Consider the following 21,135-nt stretch of genomic DNA (forward strand, 5'->3'; position numbering starts at 1 on the left):
TAATAAATTGTATTATTAAATAGTACAGTATCTTGCGGTACAACACCTACAATTATTTGTTAGTTTTTATTAAATCTACATAATAATATTGTATTATTAATTACCAATTGCTTTACGTAATGTTTCTTGTTGCACTAATTTTATATTTTGATCATCTATAGATATAGCACCTCCTTGCACATCATAGAAACGGAAAAGCAGTCTTACGATTGTACTTTTACCTGCACCTGAAGGACCAACAATAGCGATAGTCTTTCCTGGCGGTACCTTAAAACTAACATTACGAAGAACTACTTTTTCAGGTGAATAACCGAATGTAACATTTGAAAACTCTATGCCACCACCAGCAGTGAGTAAAGGCGCAGCACCTGGTGCATCAATAATTTCTTCTTCTTCCTTAAGGAGATCAAACATATTCTCCATATCAACAAAGTTCTTTTGTATAGCGCGATAATAAGTTCCAAACCAATTCAATGGCATGTAGAGATCCATTAAATATGTAAAAAACAGTACGAAATCGCCGACAGTAAGTGTCTGGTGATGAACCACAAGATAAACACAAAGCATGGAGCCACAAAGTAAACCGATACATAATATTATATTTTGTGATGTGTTTAACAAATTAAGCGTAAGTAAAGTCAAGAATTCTTCTTTCTAATAATATAAAGAAAATGGTAAATTTTAAAGTTCATAATAAAATAATTTATTACTACATACCTGATATTTTAAAATAGATTCCCGATAAGCGTCTACTTCATATTTTTCTCCTCCATAATATTTTACGGTTTCGAAATTTAGTAAAGAGTCCACACTACGGGTACGTTGCTCATTATCTGCTAGATTCATACGACGTTGGTATTTGGTACGCCATTCAGTTACCATTATAGTAGCCACTACATTAATTGGAAGTTATATATGTATTAAATTTAAATACAAACATTTATAAGTGCACTTACATATATAAAGGAACATGGTAGCGAAAACAATAAGTCCAAACCACCAGTTGAAGGCATAAATAAAGAAAACTACAGCAACAATCAAATCAACAATTGTTGGTGTTATAGAAAATATTATATAATTTAAGAGATTATTAATTGAGTCAGTGCCACGATCCATAACACGCAGAACCTCGCCTGTTTTTCTTTGCAGATGCCAACGTAATGACAGTTGATGTAAATGTCTAAACAGATCTACTTCGATTTCTCTGGTGGTATATTGTTGAACGCGTATCCATAAAAATGAGCGCAGATTATTGAAGACACCCATTGTACCGGTGCCACCGCCTTGTACGAATGAGAGTGCAACATATATCAAAACGAAATCCCAACGAAATACTATTGGTTCTATAGTTAAACTGTCAACTAGAAAAGGCAGATGTATACATGTACTTTGAAAAAAGTATATCTATATGTCTTACCTAATTTTTTACGATAAATGGGTAAGAAAAGTTTAATAACGCGTCCAGCTAACAATAATATTATACAAATCAGCACAGTAATTTGTAAAACCATATCTTTCTTAGGCCAAAGATAAGGAAAGAGTTTGCGTAGTTTTTTATAAGCATTTTTAAATGCTGAGCCTCTGTTCGTATTGTCGTTGTTTTGTTCTGGATCCTCATTTAAACGTTGATGAGGATTAGTGGGGTACATAATACCAGGAGCTTTTAGGCCTAATACAAATATGAGCAGAGACATTAGGTACCGTGCCACAAAGAAACCCATTTCAATTTCATCTTTATTACTACAGCGCGAAAAAATAAATAATTATATTATGTGTTAAATTATATTAAAAAAATAAACTAACGTTTTTAAATTGAACCACCAATCCTCATGTCGTAAATTAATTAATGATAAAGATTCATTAATTAAGGCTAAGGTCCAAAATAATAACAATATTAAGCCATGTCCTCGTGTTGGTAAGGAAGGTAATTGATAATTACGCTCCTTTATAATGAGACATATGGAAAATGGATATGCGAAACAAATAAGCGCTGTAGAAAGTATCTGTAAGTGTTAGACGGTTTAATTACTTATGTATGATGAACGTGTTACTTTATAAATTACCATATATCCATAAACCGCGCTATCGGAATATATTTGTGCATTTAATAAAAATCTTATTATGGTCAATATTGGAAATAGGCCCAGTAAAAATAATTGTAATGCATATAGACGTGATTTCGATATTAGTGTTGGATCCGTTATGCGGGTAGCATATTTTCGGTACATCATTAGTTGTATAAAACCAAATATGAGTATGAATCCAGCATACACTGAGGTACCCACTGTATCCATAAAACAGTGAGATATGCCATGATTAACCCAAATTTGGGAAAACGTTACATTGGGCGGACAATAAAGCATTGTTTATAAACTGAAAATTTTACTGATATAAAAATAAATTTCTATTAGTTTTTTTTTACCTTTCTTTTTGTATCTTATTAAATACTTAATTATACACGATTATATGCAATTAATTTTAAAACTTTTACAATTAATATAATTTACACATTTATCTCTTTTAATATATAATATTTTTATTTATAATTTTTTTAAAGAGGTTTCGAATAGTAGTAAACTACAACAATTTCTTTGTAATTTCTTTTTTTTTAAAATTTTATTAATTCATTTTATATATAATAATTTATGTTGTTATATTTTATTTATAAAAGTTTTATTTTATTTCAATTTGAACAAAATAGTTACTCACTACAGTTTTTTAATTACTTCTCAATGTGTTTAATTATTTATGTTATTATATATTATTGTTAATTTTTTTTTAAAGCACACATTTTATTTTATTGTATTTTATGTGTAATTATATATAAAATTTTTTATAATTCTTTTTTATTTGTAATTATTAGATTTAAATAAATTTTTTAAATTACATTATTTTTAAGAGCATATATGCTACGTTCAATATCAGAAGACAGCGTGGCTTAGTAATTTGTTCTAAAAATTAAAGTATAATTTATGATTATTAATGCTAAAAACCTTGTCGGGTGCAGAGAAGTTTTGCACTCAGTTTTGCGCGCGTCGTTTTAGTGCTTCAGAATATGTAGCACATTTCTATAATTTCTTATTCTACCATATCTTCACTACAAAGTCAATAGTAAAAATATTTATTTACATTACAATTTTATCATAATGTGAACGCTACAATTTTAAACAACTATATAGATTTGTTAATAGTTAAGACTCTGTCATATGAGAAGAAGAAAACATGAGAACATGTTCTATGCAACTGCCGAGCGGCTGCAAAACGTAGACTTGACTACCTTGAAAGCTGGATCTTAGTCCCAAATCAAAAAGGGAAAATTAAGCCCACAATAATTAAGAGATTTATAAATAGTCTAGAACTGTTTTCGTTGAATATTTAGGCGCACAAAAGATCTTTTAGGTTGGGTTGCATTCATAGCCTATTATTTAATAATAATAAAATTAATATAAAATGAATTGGAATGGAATAAACATTAAAAAAATGGCTTTAAGTTTATACATATATAAAAGGATGAAATAAGAATATATAAGAACAAAAAATATAATAATATAAAGATTTAATTTATGTATATAACTTAGGTTTGATTGGAGTGGTAGACATCTACATGAAAGCTAACTTCAGCACAAATGATCGCACGAATGAGGTGGTTATATACAACACACAATTTTTTGCTATCTCTCAAAAGTTATTCTGAAGTAATAACTTACTTTTAAATTAATTTTATTATAATATATTTACGACTACAGAAGCAATTCAGAGGTATCTAGATTAATCTGTCATATCTGTCTTTACAGTGCGCTGGACCATAGGACGGCATGGAGCTAGACTTGGCCAACCCTGTGGTATCTCCTGCAATGCGTGTCTACCAGCTCCCAAAGAAAGGTCACCAGAACACCTGATGTGTCTATGTTCAGGTTTCTGGGGGCCCTCTTCTTCAACACACTCGGCGATATCTCAAAACGGCTTTTTTAGCTAATTGAGGAGGACATTCCTCTCTCCACCACAACTAACTAACTATATATACAGCTAATGAATTTCAAATATAATATTATGTAAAATACTCTAAATGAAGAGTCAGCATTAAGAGTTTCAAATAAAAATCAATTGAAATCGATATTATATATTGGATACAATTTGTTATTAAATTATAATTTTAACATTAATATATTGAATTTAGTAGAATTTAATTTTAAATTATCATTAATATTATATTAAAAAATTGGAATAAGGCATTATGTGATTAAGTGATTGCTCAAAAGATCACTTAATCAAACTATTTTTCAGTTCGTTTTCAATCTATTTGCTTGAAGTTTATGGAACCATATTTAAATTTTATCACGCTAGTTATTTATTACATTCGATGAGAATCCTTTAGGAATCTGCAATAAAATACGTTTTGTTCTTATCTTTTTAATTTTTCATATGAAGAGTTGAGTTTACTCTCCAAGTTTTCACTTCAGCTTTATTTTCGTTTTAATGCTTCTTGTGGTACGTCCACTTAATGACGTACACCGTTAACCAAAAACAAAAAGTAAACAGATTAGTCCAGTATTATAGCTTTTCCAATGAAAAATGATTTTTTTTAGCATTCCAAATGAAAAAAGTTAATACTGAATACTTTTCATTTAATGATTTGTTTTTTTTTTGATTGCAAGAAAAATAACTAAGCAAACATTCCAATATGCATTATCAGTAGTAAAATTATAAGGAAATGACACAATCACAACCACAACTGTAATTTTCACTGTAATCATCTTACCATACAAACGAACTTTTGAGTAAACACTTTGATTATCGATGTCTTACATTTAACAGAATAGTTTTAAGTCTTATTTTTAATGTGCACGTTGAGAAGCACTGTTTTGAAATCCTTTACTCCACCCACTGCGAAAGCCATACATTCAATTCGTAAACATAATTATTAAGCAATAAAGTGAACATTAATTTCTCTTAAAAAGGATTATATTAGCCACATAAGATTCTTTAAGCATTTATAATTTTATATCAATCAGCCTTATTTTGCGAATTTTGTTTATATGATTTACACAATTACTTTAATATCTCTGAAAAAATACAATATTACTGGTTTATATTTGAATTTAACGGACAGATGAAAAGATGATGAAGATCGATATTAGGTCTGCTCCACGAGCTACTCGTATTAACTTTGAGTAACACTGTGTATACACAAATGCGTTCCACCAGCAAATATGAACATCTGAGAGAGCGTAACATCCCTGTTGAAATTTGAAAATGTTGCACAGACTTTACCCGTACATTTTATTTTAAGTAAAATTTATGTGGATATGTGAATCAGCTGTTTTGGTTTGAATTTAAATTTTTGTGTTGTTTATTTACGCGGCACTAGTGTTCTCAACAGATTTTATACAAAACTGTGCCATGAAAATCTGTGTAAAGAACTTAATTTGGCACTTTATTTGTTATACGCTCTCAGTTTGTACTTTACTTGTGTTTTAGTTGAGTTTACCTACGAGTAGATCGTATAACATACATATCTATTATAAATTGATTGCTTGTATATTTTTATCAAATTTGTTAGTTAATTATTGCCGCATATTTTATACAATCCCTATACATAATCGTAAATTATTTTAATTTTAATTTTAATTTGAAATTAAAAATTTTTAAAAAAAAAAACTTTATAAATCGCCACGCTATATTGGGCGATTTATTTAAGCTCTATGTTATATTGGACTTTCAAAATATATATTATATTCCTTTTTCTTTTTATTAGCAAGTTTCTTTTCACATTCTTATATTAATTTATTTATTTTTTAGATTTGTTAGCTAAAGTACATTTTTACATAGATTATTATAGTATTATCACATGAAAACTGTATATACAAAATAAATATATTGAATTAAATTTTCTAATTACTCCTTTGATTTATTAACCATTTAATATATCACATTTACGATAAGTTCTAAATTCCTCTATTGATTTTGAACAATTTTATATATCACATATATAATAAGCACTATATGTTTACATATAAAATTGTACATGCATATTTCAGTCTGGTAGACCGACCGACTAAATATGTCTCTAGTTTTAAATTATCATAATGAATTAATTGATAAAATAAGCAAAGTACATTTTTATTGATTCGGTGTGTTGTGTGACATATAAATTGACAATTCGGTATGACGTAAAAATTACATACCATATAAGTTAAACCATGCGTATTTGATTACTATAAGGTGAAGCACTTAATTCCAATATATACAAATATATTTGGAAATTGTATTTTTAGAGATAAAAACTTTTGCTATGTTTATACAATATACGGATATTTTAATAATTTAATGTGATGATTGGCATTATTCGTATACTTTTTTAAATAAATAAACTTAAAATTTAAATAATTGTTATAGTTACTAAAAAATTTGATATAATATTAGCAACAATTTTTAATTCGATTTAATTTTTTAATTTAAAAAATTCACTAAATAGTAATTTTATAAAATTGAAATTATTTATAATTGTATTATTAATCTAACATTTGTTTTTTTGTGGAAATTATTCAAAATAATTAATATATTTTTTTTCAAAATAATTAATAGAAGTTTATATGTTGAAAAACAAATGAGTTTTTTTTTGCTTATAATCAGAAGCAAAGTGCGAGTCTACAAGAAACATTTAAGACTGATCCTAACATATGGAATTAAGATAAGCGTAGACAAGCAAGTAACAGAATGTTAAATATTCTATGTATAAATTCAGATGTATACTAAGTATTGGGTTAAGGTATCCCCGAATAGACCTATAACAAAGTTATAGGAAACAACTGTTAAATGATGATACTGTGAAATAGAGGTGTACTGTAGGCAAATAATGAACACAATATGCAAATCGATGTGGAAAATCAATATTGGGAGCTGCTGTGGAACACTACAAAAACGACAGAAAGATAGTGTATTTTTTATATATAAATAAATTTTATAAATTAAGGCTTATATGTGTTTATTTTAGAATTGATGCTATTTAATTATAAGATACCAAATATAATTTCCATTTTTACTTGATGGAAATATTATTATTGATTCGTAGTCTAAAAAAAGTTAAGCTTGTATTACAGGAAGATTGTGAAAATAGGTTTAGAGAAACGGGATATCTAAATCGTTAGAGCTCCCACATGCAATAATCAAAAAAAAAAAACAATTTCTCTGCTACTTTTTGAAATTCATTTCTGCAGAACATGAGTGTGACTTTTGTCGATACTACAAAGGATTGCTGATAGTAGTAAAAGCAGGGTTTCAAAATAGGAATAGAAATTTGTTTTGATTAAGTTAAATAAATATATATAAAACTGTTCGGTTAAGACAAAAGTGTAAGGCTAAGTTTCTAGTAATTATTTCTTATGTATTAGTATTATAAATTAGTTTTTTGTCATAACTACAAATTTATTCAATAAAGAAAACATTTAGGTTTATAAATAACAACCATTCTTTAACTTTTATCTTGCATTCATTAAAGTTTTAACAGCAGAAGGAAGATGTGTGTTAATGAGTACTTACAGAACTGTACAGTGCTGAACCGATATAAACCATATATTGTTTTTGGAGCGGTTTCGATGTTAACTCTGGTAAAAAATATGTTTTTTTTTCGCTTTACGGTTCAGTTACTGTTCAAAGCCAAGAGTAAAATTATTAAAATACTGGGAAGAAATCTTATCAATTTTACGTCCAAAGTGGGCTTTAACTGAAGTGTGTTAAAGAGCATTTTTAACGATATTTATAAATCTTCCAAATCAAATTTGAAATGACTTACCCATATTACTGATATTAAAACTTTAATTTCATAAGTTTATTTAATACACAAATCCAACATTAGAAAATAAAAAAAAAGGTTTGGTAACAACAAATCTCATTCAGAGTAAAACGATAACAAGCGACATAAAAAAACTACCAGTTACATATAATATTTAATTGCGATAAAAGTTTATATATATGCGCATTGTTCATACACCCATATAGATAAATAATTACTTGGTAGGGAGATTAAATAAAATTAAATAAGTTTAAATTAAATAGTTAAAAATAGTTTATGTATTATTAAATGTAAATTTTCACAAGTAGTATATACATATGTACATTATAACAAATTATGCATTTTGACAGACCACTTACCGGTTTTTTCGTGTGTCGTATATAAATATGGATTCAAAAATATGTAATAAAATTAAATCTTGTCTACGTGCAATCATTAATCACAAAAAACGAAAACAAAAGTTTTAACAAATCATTTTGATGCTTTTTTCGTGTAAATAGACAATACATGTAAATTAAATCACGTTCAATAGTAAAATTATGCAATTTACGCACTACAAATGAAAAAGAAGAATTATGTTCGCAAATAATTTTATTTTCACAATTGAACAAATTCTTATATTTTCTAACACACACAAGACCGTATTAACTTTATTTTGTTGTTAGTTCTAGTGCAAAAAACTATTTGCCAAATATTTTATTTCGTCAATGAGTACAAACACCATTATTAACTTCCAGCTGATTTCTTACATTTATTGCACTATCACTCTCAACTTCTTCTTAAGTCAACCATTCACAATAGTTAAAAATAGTTTGTGATACAAAGAAATATTTGTGATAGTAATGGTTATACGGCGTTTACATTGGCCGAAAATGGCTCATTTTGAATGACTCATTTGAAAGTGTTTACATTCGTTGTATTTCATTCGTTCTCATGGTAACAATTCAAACTGAAATAAAACTACTAAACATTTGTTTATCTTTTTTTGTAAATATGTCAAAACAGCTTTTACAAACTGTCAAAATGCCATGAAGAGCTTTCATTTAGGGTATGTTCAATAGATTCCTTTGCATTTGGAACATATGTGGAATGCATTCGAACGTCATTCATACAGAATGTGAGAAAATTGCTCATTTTGTGCTTGAAATTTTATATGCAAGAATGAGCCATTCGATACTCATTTTCGATTTTTGACCAAAATGAGCCATTTTCGGCCAATGTAAACGCCGTATTACTTTCAATTGGTAACCATTGTATTCATGAAAATTGATATTTGTCAATTGTGAATTTATTTAAAATATATAGTGGAAGTACCTGAAAATTAAAGGCGACAAAAGAATTTATACAAAAATATATTTTTAATGTTCACATGTAATGATTTTATTAAACTTTCAATGTATTTCCTTCATTTTATTTAATCAGAGTTAATGAATGATTAGCGGTAGTAAGGGTGGGATTTAGAAAACATCGAATCATTTGAATTTTTTCTATGAACAGTTTTTTAGTTTAATTTATGAAGGTAATAGGTCTGTTCCACGAGCTACTCGTAGTCACTTTGAGTAACACTGTATATATAACAAAATATTGTTGCATTTACCATAAATCCCAATAAAATTTTATGTAGATGTAAAACGCGTCCTTTTTTATCTTTATTGTAATTATTGATATTTGTTTTAGTATGAATTATGATAAACGTAACGTATGATAAACAGATGGTTTTTGACTGCTACACAGCTCTGAATGAGATGTCGACGAAATTTAACACTTCTCTACCCCGGCAATTGTAATGCCGACGAACTGATCAAGCGGGGTTCTTCAAGTAATCATTTACAACATCTGGATGATATTAATATACCGGTAGCATCACGCACACAGTTGATGAAATTTATTGTGTTGAGCAATTTATTACAAGGTGGAAAGGCTTAACGATATGCAGGCGTCTGTATAAAAGTTGGTCACGTTCTGTTAAAAAAAAGTAACGCAATCTCATTCAGATACTATGTGAAGATATCAGTCTTATAGTAGGTTTATAGACGGCCACAGTCATCGTCTAGAAAACCATGCTAAAAGATTCAATCACCCGTTTAATCATTCCTGTCGCAATTGTGGGGAGGACGATAAAAGTGTCCTATATTTTGTTACTGTTCAAAGCTGCGCAGCTGTAGTTGATTTTGCTAGGGACTTACTGTTTCAACAATCTTGAAAAACTGCAGGACCTTCCTCTAAAGACTGTTTTAGGCTTTATTAAGCTCTCAAGGCGGCTTTTAAGCCTTGTAGTCCTTATGCAGAAACACAATAGACCAAAATGTCCTAATGGATTCTTAGGATCGTTAGAAAGGAAAGCAAGGAAAAGAAAAAAGAAAAATAAAAAACAAAATTAAGATAACAAAATGTGCTGTTTGAAAAGGTTTTTAGGAAATCGATCAGAAAGCGCAAAGTTACAATCAATATTACTATTACTTATGCCATTACTTGGCATAAGTTGATTATTGCTTGTAAATGATCTTTTACGTGTCAGAAAATTCTGTGAAAGTTCTAAATAAGTTTTTGTTTGTTTACATTTCCATTATAATCAGATGATATTCAGTTTTATAGCATAAATAAACTAATTTATTATGCGAATTCATCATAATAAATTAATTAATTAAAATCAAATAATTTTAAAAATTTTTATCCTTTGATTGTTTGACTTGTGTTTTTTTTATGTAATTTTCTTTGATTTATTCTTACAGTAAATTCACACTGTCTTAATTAGGGACTTGCTCATTTATATCAATGAGTGAACGTTCACATTATAATGAAATCATTTATGCAGCTGATAGAACTCTTACAAATATTATAAAATTTTTATAAATATTATAAAAGTTCTATTATAAAATTATTAATTATATATCACACAAAAACACTTAATATATAATTGATATATTAAATCATTAGAATACATTTTATATATGAATTACATATTCAATTAATAAAAACAAAGATTTTATTAAATACTTCCTCAGTGTTCTTGTTTGCAGTTCAGCTGTTTTTTTACATTCTACATATAAACCACATGATACATATATCAAATTTTGGTCATCTTCCTTGTGGAAAATGTATTTTTAAGGGTTGTATTCGATATTTTTCACCTTAAATGCGATGATTTTTGGATAATGAGCTCATTTATATGAAAACTCTTTGTATGGTAAATCAATCTTATAAGTGGTTATAAGGAAAGCTCTTCGTATGGTCAACCTAATTTCATTAGCGACCTGAAGCACATAAACTTGTCTAACGAAGGCAGTGGAAACATACTATTATATTCACCTCATTAAATAAAATTTAATGGTTTAAAAAAAATGCATTATATTCAAAAACACATTTTTATTCTCAATGAATAATTAATTTAAGTTTTCTATTCAAAACTATTATCTACTTAATATACATTAAGACCGAAAAGCTTTCGGAAATTCTCATTTAAAATTCGCGCGCTGTATATTTTCCGATATTTTAAGTTTATGTAGTTTGGCAGCACTGTCCTTAATTACTATGCCAAAAATGAGCGCGATCTGTCAGACAGTTCGTTTACGGCAGCTGTTGAAACCAGTTCACCTCAGTAGGGCGTTGCGAAAAAAACAATGGAAAAAAATATTGAACAAAGAGTTTGCATCAAATTTTGTGTTTCGAACGAAATTTCGTGTGCAGAATCGTTGCGAATGCTACAAAAGGCTTATGGGGAATCAGTTTTATCGAAAACTCAAGTTTATGAGTGGTACAAAGCCTTCCAGGACGGTCGTACGACCGTCGAAGACATTTCGCAACGCACTACTGAGGTGAACTGGTTTCAACAGCTGCCGTAAACGAACTGTCTGACAGATCGAGCTCATTTTTGGCATAGTAATTAAGGACAGTGCTGCCAAACTACATAAACTTAAAATATCGAAAAATATACAGCGCGCGAATTTTAAATGAGAATTTCCGAAAACTTTTCAGTCTTAATGTAAATATAGATTATATAAATTTATATTAATTTTTTTCTTAAAATCAGCAAATAAATTATGTATATAACAATTGATTTAAAATTTAGTTAGAAGTAATTTTTAGCTTATATTTAAAAAAATACATAGAACAGCCATAAAGAAGGAAATTTTGAGTTAATTAATAATTTTATTATCAACATTTAGAAAAATATTTCTTAATTTTTTACATCTTATTTGCGCAATTTTTTAAATCACTTAATACTCACTTAATTTTAGTTAATTAATCTAGCTTACTGTGTGAATAAATTATTACAAATACTTATTTTATAATTTATTTAAATTATGCTAATCTGATTATTATAAATGAGTAATTTATATGTTTTTCAATACACTGAAACAAATTTTTCTTGAAACTTAAATCTATATACGATCACATCTAAGCCATAAAATAAACTTAATACTAAAATTGTTCGCTAATAGTTTAAACATTAATGGTTTTAATAAATTATGAATTAATTTTTGTTAACAATGGTTGAGTTACAGCATTTATAATGACACCATTCACAGTTCCATTATTTGATCCGCCATTAAGTACAGGAGAATCTCTTCTGTCATTGTCAGAATTCGATGCATTTCTGCATAAAAGTTTATAGTTTTTTATATTATTCGTTTTGACAATATGATTGAAATTATTACTATTACATAGTTTATTAGCTGGGCTAATGTTTCTATATGGTTGGTTTTCCTCCAATAGATGCGCTTTGCTGCTGTTGGTATTGCAATTATCATTATTGGTATTGCAATTGTCATTTAATGTATGCAATTGTGTGCTTTCATCTTCGTGTTCATCATTAACATCTTCAACATCTTCGAAAGCATCCTCTCTTACACAAAATGTTATGCGATTTGCACTACTGAGACTGCAGTTATCATACTCTGCGCGTGCATTAGCCATGAGCGTTGAGATCGTCGGTGATTGTTTAAGTTTAACTCTACTCGAAGGATGCAATATTCCGCTTAGATTAGAATTCGAATTTTCGTGTCTAATAGTACTATAATTGTTGTTGTGGTTTTTTAAAGCTCCAGAGAGCGGTAGACGAAAATTTGCAAGTTCTGTGGAATCTTTAGTCGGTTCTCGCAGTGAACGACTACTGTAAATGTCTTCAGCGCCAGCGCTATCGCGTTTCCTACTTAGCGGATTATATCTTTCATTCTGAGACTGTTTTGCCGCATCTAAGTAATAATAGAAATCTTCAGTCTTGCAATCGTTACTATTAAGTTTTGGAGAGGAAGATGATATTTTACGTTTAACACGTAAATTTGGTGAATTTTTACATTCTATGGATTGTTGTTGTTGAATCAATGGTATTGTTGAGATCTCTGAATGCATTTTAGTTAATCCATAACGTGGTGGTTGTTTAAGTGATGAACGTCTGGATAGTAACATTTTATTGGGTGACAATGTTAAGTCTGGTTTTGTCATTTCACCTTCTAACCAATATGTTAACATTTCACCTTTACCTTTCATTGGTACAAAACCACGTTTCGTAGTAATAAACGTACCAAATTCATCAAGCGCCAATTTTGTTTTTTCGCTAATGTGTATTTTCAATGCCTCACCATTTGATTCCATTCGCGATGCAGTGTTTACAGTGTCACCGAATAGGCAATAACGTGGCATTTTTAAGCCAACCACACCAGCTACGCACGCACCTGTATGTAGACCAATTCTAAGTTTAAGTCTGTCATCGGGACGATGGTGAATTTTAAAATTATGCACAGCTTCCAATAGAGCTAGTGCTAATCGTGCTATCTCACGCGCATGTTGATTTCCATTTCGTATTGGTAAGCCTGATACAACCATATAAGCATCACCTATCGTTTCCACTTTGTACACATCGAAGTTCTCAACTATAGAATCGAAGCAGGTATAGAGATCATTTAGAAATTGTACAACTTGCATGGGTGTACTTTCCGCTGATATAGCTGTGAAACCAACGATATCACTGAAATATATTGTAACCTGGTCAAAGGTTTCAGCTACAACCGGCTGACCACTTATTAATTGGGCTGCCACACTCTGCGGCAAAAGTTGATAAAGTAGCTGTTCACATTTTTTCTTTTGCTCTAAATAATCCTGTGTGCGTTCCTCTACTAATTCTTCAAGATTATTTGCATATTGCTCCATACGTTTTAGCAAATTGTCTACGATATTACCAGTTTCATTATCCCTGCAAACATAAGGAAAAAAAATTGATGTATTACAATATCTGTTAAAGCTTGAGAAATGATTGTATATATATATTTCTACATATATAATGTAACTATAATATAATTAAATAGAGGGAGAAGATGCTCCAGCGAAAAAGATATTTGAAGCAGTAGTTGGAAAAAGAAGGCGTGGAGATTGGCTGTGTCTCCGGTGATGTGATTAAAATGAGGGAGCACTAAACGGATTCGATGTACGAAACTGAAGAAGGCGCGGTCGTAGCAGAGGTGTTTGGGGACATATAAGTAAGTAAGTAAGTAAGTAAGTAGGTAAGTAAGTAAGTAAGTAAATAAGTAAGTAAATAAGTAAGTAAATAAGTAAGTAAGTAAGTAAGTAATTAATAAATATAAATAATACATATAACAGATACTGAATGTCAAATCTAGAAGTTGTGAATATCAAATTTCTAATTTGCTACTATTACTTACAATAAAAAAAAAGATGTAAAATAATTATCTTTTGAAAACTAACTGCTATAAGTTAATGTAATAGTATATCCATTTTATAATTAATACGATAAAACTATTGTATTGTTCTAGGATAATAAATATTAGTAATAAATATCTTCTTGATGTACAGCTTTATTGAATTCCGGCATTGAATTTTTATAGATCATTCTTATTTAGTCAAATAGGTTTTAGTTGGCAAAGGAATTACTGACCAAGTAATATCGGACTATAAAATAATACTACAAAGGCATTTATATTTCTATAATTACATAGAAAAATGAACAATAACTATCTTTCTAGATATTTCTATATTTTTCTGTATATATGTCTACTAATATAAAAAACGTTTATACTTACTTGTTTATTTTTCTAACTATAGTTTTGAGTGCATTGAAGTCTGGTCTTTCAATGGGATCTTCTGACCAGCACTTTGTCATAATGCCATTAATATCTAAATAATTATCACATTCATCAATATAGGGACGAAATGGTTGTAAAGTCAGTATTGGATAGCCCTTAACTAATTCTACAATATCTGCAAGTAGAAAAAAATAATATAATTTTAATATAATACAGTTAAAACAGTTGAATGACTTCAAATATTAAAAGTATTCTATGAATATATAGATTTATAAGTACATTTAAATATAAGAAATTATAAAAAATATATATATTTTTATTCTTAAATAATAATGTAATAAAATAAAAGATAATTTTTAAAAGAACGTATAGGAACTGGAAATCAGGATTAAAATAATAACAAACTACTGATTTTCTGTTGTTGACACAATTGATACCAATCGTTTTGGATACTCGATTGAAGTCACCACTGTCAACTCCATTAAAATAATTTACGGTATAGTCGTATATAAAAAATAAGATTTTATTATGCGTAAAACAGTATCATAGAAGTACAGTATCACAAACATATATAAATACTAATCCGTGTGTCACACTATATAGATCGAAGTCAATGATGACTGAGATAGGTCTAAGTTTTTTGTACGAGACATAATTCACAATTCTTCCCTTTCAATGGCAAAAAGAACAATTCAATGGATGTCAATATAATAGATTTTTTTTTACTATAAAGAAACTTTTGCAGAGACTGGTTTATCAAAACTTCCGAACCAAGTTTTGAACGAATTTGTTCCGAGTCATAAAATATGTGTACTAGTACTATTTGCTTTTCCGTTGTTGTTTCATTCCAGCAGTCGGGGTGTGGGCAGTAGAAGACCATATTAAATGTTGCACCAGGCTGGAGCATAATTAAATTTGTAACAAATTTAATAACAACGACATTTTGTAATAAAAAAACGAAAATAATAATTTGAAAAAAATAAATTAAAACTAAGCAACTCCCTTCCAATGCCCGTAAACACTTCACACAAGTTTGTTTGTCGATAATGTGGGCTTTCTAGTCGCTTGTGGAGGATCTCATCCTTTTAACCATAATTACCTGTGTTGAATATTGTCATATGTGATTCATCTTTCATCGCCCATAATAAGTAGGTTCTAGATAGTTCGATTTTATTGCGTTAGAGCACTGTTTCACTGATCATAATTCGATCAATCAATTTTTTTTGAAATAACTCATGCGGTGGAAGGTCATCATGTAGTTTGCTCTGTTAAAATGATTTGAAATTGTTATGTTGTTAATGTTAAATGCTTCCACTATCTTCTGATAGTTTGCGTGTCAGTCTTGCTCCACCAGTTGCAAAATTTCATCGCCTTTCGTAGTGACTTATGTTTATTTGACATGATTATATATGGGTACCAACACTATCAAAATGCAAGAAACAGAGCTTTTTATTTTAGTAGCCCCAATTTTAATCCAAAGAAAATGTACATTTCTTTATTATTATAATATTGAAATTAATACACCAAAGACTAAATATCAAGTTGAAAACTACGCAACATACCAAAAAATTTATGAGTCAGTGAAGGTAACAGAAGTCGTAGGTAAGTTATCAGCTAACGAATGTAATAATTAAGTCAATTAAAAGAATATTATATTATATTATTACTGTAACTTTTATTAATATTACAGTCCCGAATATACGTACTTATCGGTACTTAGATAGGCCTGGAACAGGTTGTGATACCATTGAGGAATTTTCTTTAACTTCGCAATTTGTGTTATATCCATATTATGGCCCTTATTTATTAGTTTAAAGTTCTATTAGTTTTTACAAGCAATTACTATCAATATTTTAAACTATCAAAATATATATTTTAACAAATAACATGCCATGATTTAAACTCCATTACCAATATAAGAACTTCACAAAACATGTTTTAAAAAAATGTTTATAATTTTATAAACAAACAAAAACAAAGCGTTGAAATATATTTTTAATTAATTTCTATACTCCCCTAAAAATCTGATATTTAATATTAATTTTGAAAAAATGGCTCAAAAAGATCAAGATAGAGTTAAGCGTTTTCGGATAAATAATAAATATGTTTATCCTAAAGATTTGTATCCATCAGATATACACAATGAGGATGGTATTAAAAGTATTAAACAGAAGCGTGCAAAGTCTAAAAAGAGTGAATATGATAATAATTCCACAAATGAACATAAATATTTATCACCGCTCTGCTCAACTGAAGAACTGAGATCAAATCACTTATCAACAAGACGTAAAAGCTTATTCGATTCAAATAGTTTCCTTGACTTGAAGAATTTCGATCTTGGTGGCAGTCATTTTGATGCTGGGCCTTCCATTTACTTGAAGGCACAACGACAGAAACTCAAAAATCAAGAGCAAAGGGAACAACTGGAGAAATTGGAAGGGTATAATTTTCCACAGCAAAAAAAATTAAAATCGAAAAAGAGTTCGAAACAACTTAAATCAAGAAAGCATCAATATAGAAGATATGAGTATTCTTCCAGTGACTTGGAAGTACTTCTGTCACCTAAAGGGAGTGATGTTAGTTCGCAACAAACTTTCAGCGATATTCAAGAAAAGTTACGAAGTGAAGTCAGTTATAAACAAACCGCCACTGACGCATCTATGTTTGCGAAATTATTGAAATCCAAAGGATTTGATATTCCGCATACCTTACCATTGTTTGAGGTTTTGCCAATAGTGAAAGCCACTCCAAGCGCAGAATTAATTTATCAAAACTCGTACATTCTGGATGGCATCAGTTATGAGTACAGTTTGAAAAATAAAGTAGATGGCATTCGACCACAACTTAATTTGGACTACAAGAAGTTGAAGAAAAGCAGTAAGTTCGAATTTTATCAATAATTTTGAATATTCATTCCTTTTGTTGAATCATGAATTTGGTTTGTGGTGGTAGTTTATATCTTTGCCACTAACGTAGGCAACTTTTAAAACAAGAAATTTTAAAGAGAGTGTGTGCAGATATTTTGATAAAAGATATTAAATCACAGCAATAATATTTTATTATTATTTTTTATATTTACTTATTCGTAAATAGTTTTTTGAGGACGGAAGTATCAACGATTGAACCCGTGAAAAGTGTAATTTTTATAAAATTTACTGAATTTAACAAGAGGTTTTTCGGACAGTAGTGAACTACAACAACAAATATTCATTTTATATTATTTTAATTAATTGAATTTTTGGTTAACCATGCAGCTGTTTCGAGTATTGCCAAATACTGACCACCTATCATCAGTGGTCTTGAAAACACTTCTTGTATTTAATTATTCGTAAATAATTTTTTGAGACTGCAAGTACCAGGAATCGTATATATTTGAAAACTTACTTTGCATGGATTGCTTACTCCAAGTCTGTTTAAAGAGCTTTGCATTATGATGCTTATAGCCGTATCAGTGGCGCAAAGATATGAAGAATATATGTATATAATAATTAAAAATTATAATAGGGGTATTCAGGCAATATTTTTTTGTTAAAATCGATTGATTATGTTTGATAAGGAAATTTTTAAATTCAAATATTCACTTTTTAATCTAAAAGTTTACTTTCTTTAAAAAAGCTTTACTCTCTTTTCAATTCAAAGATAAATTTCCTGTCATAGTATAAAAAGTTTCTAATTAATTTTTTTTATTTATAGTGAATTTACAGACGAAACCGACTGATTGTGATATAATTTTTGGCAACGCAAGAATTATTTTATTAAAGAAACAAGACTTGGAACAATCCCGACTTGGTTGGCTCAGAAAATTGGAACTAAAGCAGAAATTACCAAGAAAGGAAATCCACAATTGGTACGACGATGAAGAAAATTTAATCGAAAACTGTTGTTTTCCATTTTTTAAAGATATTTTTAATTTGAATAGAAAGGAATGGAACTGAACAATATTTAGGACAATATTTAAATTTTTTTTTTAAAAGTTAAAAACGTCAATTATATTTTAATAAGACTTTTGTTAAACTTTAGTAATATTAAACATATATTAAAGAGTATTTTTTTGTTGTAAGAGATTCATAGTTTTGCAGGAAATTTTAAAACATAGTATATATTATTTAATTTTTATCTTTTAAATGACATTTTTTGACTAAATGACATTAAAGTTTTGTTTTTGTTTAGTTATGATTACCTTGTGGAGATTTTTCGTCTTCAGTCTCACCCAAATAAAACGGTCCTTGTCGTGTTGTAATCTCATGTACAATTATGCCAAAAGAGTACACATCTGCTTTTTGTGTGCCTTCCGGTGGACGATTGTTTTCCATTCTAAGTAATTCAGGTGCAGTCCATAATAATTCTGAAAGAAAAAAATAAACAAAATGATTATAAGAATTAGAACAAAACAATAACATTTTATTTTGGAAGATAATAATAATGTAAAGAATGTAATATAGAATTTCAACGTAAAAAAGAGGATATTACAAAGAGTATTTTATATAATAATCAAAAATACTTGATATTACATTTAAAATAAAAGGTATAAAAAATAACAAAATGTGTAATTTTGTTTTACAAAATAAATCTACAAACTACAAATGAATTGTAGATAAAATATAAATACAATTAAATTATTAAAATAAAATTATACAATTGAAACCACAAAAATAAATTCATTCGAATTCAAACCAAAATAGAAAATATTCTAACAAAAGAGTAAAATCAAAATAACAAAATAAAAAATATAAATTGAAATAATATAAATACCATATAAAATTATTTTTAAAAATTTAAAAATAACAATTATAAATTAAACAATTATAAGAAATAATAAAAAAGCATATAAAGGAAATAGGAACAACAAACAGAAAATAATTAAAAAAATAAAAAATAATAAATATAAAAATATATATAATAAATAATAATAAAAAATAAATAACTTAATATATATTAAGTAGTATATGAATACTATCAAAGATAAAAATAATATCAAAGATAATTAAATAAAAAATTAAATATATTAAATTATATGTATTTGTTAAGTTGGTAATGGCGTTTAGGGTGTTCGGGTTACGCTAAGGCTCCTATGCACTGCGACCAGTTTGATCTATTGTGCACCCTTTTGTATTTAGATATTTAGTAACTCGAGGAATCAAACCGAATCCTTCGGGGGGAGTTTTCGAAGGTCTTCGAAAACACACTTGGTGATCAGATGTTCCATAGACTCTTCCTCACCACACCATTTGTTAAGTTAAAAAGGAATAATTTAAAATTAAATGTAGAAAATAAAATATAACAATAAATAAAATCAAAAATAAAATAAAATTAATATGTGAAATTATATAATAACAAAAATGAATATGAAAATAAATGAAAAATGTTAAAAATAAAATGTGATAATAAAATTTAATATAAATATATATTTATTTATAAGTTAGAAAATATGTTTAAAATAAGATTTAAAATTGTTGTTTTCTTTTACTGGTTTTGGTTTTGTATTCGAAATATATTTTGATGTATATGTGGGATTTTATTAAATTGAAATTTAGTTTATTCATTTTTTTAAATTTAAACTAAGTTTATAATGGATATTTGATAAAACTGTTCCGCATCACTTGACCGTTCTTGCTGAGCACTACAAAGCGACTAACTCTTTTTGTAGTCGCGGCAAAAGAATTATGTTGCTCTGCTCTCTTGTGTTGGTACACGGTTATGCTGCATAAACATACCCTACATATATAATAAATATTACATAAAAAATGAAAATTTAAACTTAAATTTAAAAATTTATTAAAAATTAAATTAACCGAAAAGGGTGAAGTAAATAATGTTAATATATATTACAAAAAAGAAACACATTAAGATTAAAAATATTATATTTTTTAATAATAATAATAACAATTAATAATAAAAAAAGTCAAAAAATATACATATTAGGATTTAAAAATAAAATAATAAAAGAAGAAAATTATAAAAAAATAAATTTTAAAAATTTTAATTAAATTTTTAATAAATAAAAAATAAATTGAACAAATTAAAAATTATATAAAGAATTACATAGAATAGAATATTTATAGAATATATATGTATGTTTATAGAATATATAAGTAGAAACATGAAAAAAAAATTATAACGCAATAAATAATTATAAATAAACATATCATTAATGAGTTGCAAAAAATATGAACTTTTAAATAAAATGAGAGAATATAGCTAAGGAAAAGGAAAATAGTACTTGTACAGTACGGAAAATTACTTGGAAAATAAAAGGGCTATAACAATGAGAGTAACAACGACATATATATAAGCAATATAAAT

At 27.9% G+C, this 21,135-nt stretch overlaps 3 protein-coding genes across 5 annotated transcripts; 1 reads left to right on the forward strand and 2 right to left on the reverse strand.

Moving 5' to 3' along the window:
* Positions 1 to 5: 5 nt before the first annotated feature.
* Positions 6 to 8,353, reverse strand: LOC119675849 (ATP-binding cassette sub-family B member 6, mitochondrial-like; the record flags this gene model as incomplete). The annotated part of the gene is made up of 8 exons (XM_038087067.1): positions 8,152 to 8,353; positions 2,064 to 2,385; positions 1,804 to 2,003; positions 1,418 to 1,740; positions 957 to 1,361; positions 718 to 893; positions 105 to 654; positions 6 to 46 (listed from the first exon to the last, which is right to left on the reverse strand). Coding segments are annotated over exons 2-8 (1,995 nt in total), but the record flags the coding sequence as incomplete, so codon positions are not given.
* A 3,784-nt stretch (positions 8,354 to 12,137) lies between these two features.
* LOC119681401 (atrial natriuretic peptide receptor 2-like) lies at positions 12,138 to 19,175 on the reverse strand. 3 transcript variants are annotated; one of them, XM_038094579.1, is made up of 4 exons: positions 19,013 to 19,171; positions 14,830 to 15,007; positions 12,451 to 13,985; positions 12,138 to 12,389 (listed from the first exon to the last, which is right to left on the reverse strand). In XM_038094579.1, exons 1-4 carry the CDS (start codon positions 19,143 to 19,145, stop codon positions 12,316 to 12,318), a joined length of 1,920 nt encoding a protein of 639 aa, XP_037950507.1. In that variant the 5' UTR covers positions 19,146 to 19,171; the 3' UTR covers positions 12,138 to 12,315. The 3 variants fall into 3 exon arrangements, with proteins under 3 accessions (XP_037950507.1, XP_037950509.1, XP_037950508.1); XM_038094580.1 differs by having other exon boundaries at positions 12,315 to 12,389; positions 12,457 to 13,985; XM_038094581.1 differs by having other exon boundaries at positions 12,139 to 13,985; positions 19,013 to 19,175.
* LOC119681402 lies at positions 16,815 to 18,811 on the forward strand. Its single transcript, XM_038094582.1, has 2 exons — positions 16,815 to 17,709; positions 18,526 to 18,811. Exons 1-2 carry the CDS (start codon positions 16,884 to 16,886, stop codon positions 18,765 to 18,767), a joined length of 1,068 nt encoding a protein of 355 aa, XP_037950510.1. The 5' UTR covers positions 16,815 to 16,883; the 3' UTR covers positions 18,768 to 18,811.
* Positions 19,176 to 21,135: the final 1,960 nt, after the last annotated feature.

Source organism: Teleopsis dalmanni, chromosome 2 (assembly GCF_002237135.1).
Source record: "Teleopsis dalmanni isolate 2A chromosome 2, ASM223713v2, whole genome shotgun sequence".
NCBI lineage: Eukaryota > Metazoa > Arthropoda > Insecta > Diptera > Diopsidae > Teleopsis > Teleopsis dalmanni.

Bases quoted from the DNA above. Each gene is read 5' to 3' on its own strand.
- LOC119681402 (XM_038094582.1), top strand. From the start codon at position 16,884: ATGGCTCAAAAAGATCAAGATAGAGTTAAGCGTTTTCGGATAAATAAT. The intron at 17,710-18,525 runs GTAAGTTCGAAT...TTTTATTTATAG, and splicing joins CAAGAAGTTGAAGAAAAGCA to TGAATTTACAGACGAAACCG.
- LOC119681401 (XM_038094581.1), bottom strand. From the start codon at position 19,145: ATGGAAAACAATCGTCCACCGGAAGGCACACAAAAAGCAGATGTGTAC. The intron at 15,008-19,012 runs GTAATCATAACT...TTCTACTTGCAG, and splicing joins AGACGAAAAATCTCCACAAG to ATATTGTAGAATTAGTTAAG. The intron at 13,986-14,829 runs GTAAGTATAAAC...TTATGTTTGCAG, and splicing joins ATAGTTAGAAAAATAAACAA to GGATAATGAAACTGGTAATA.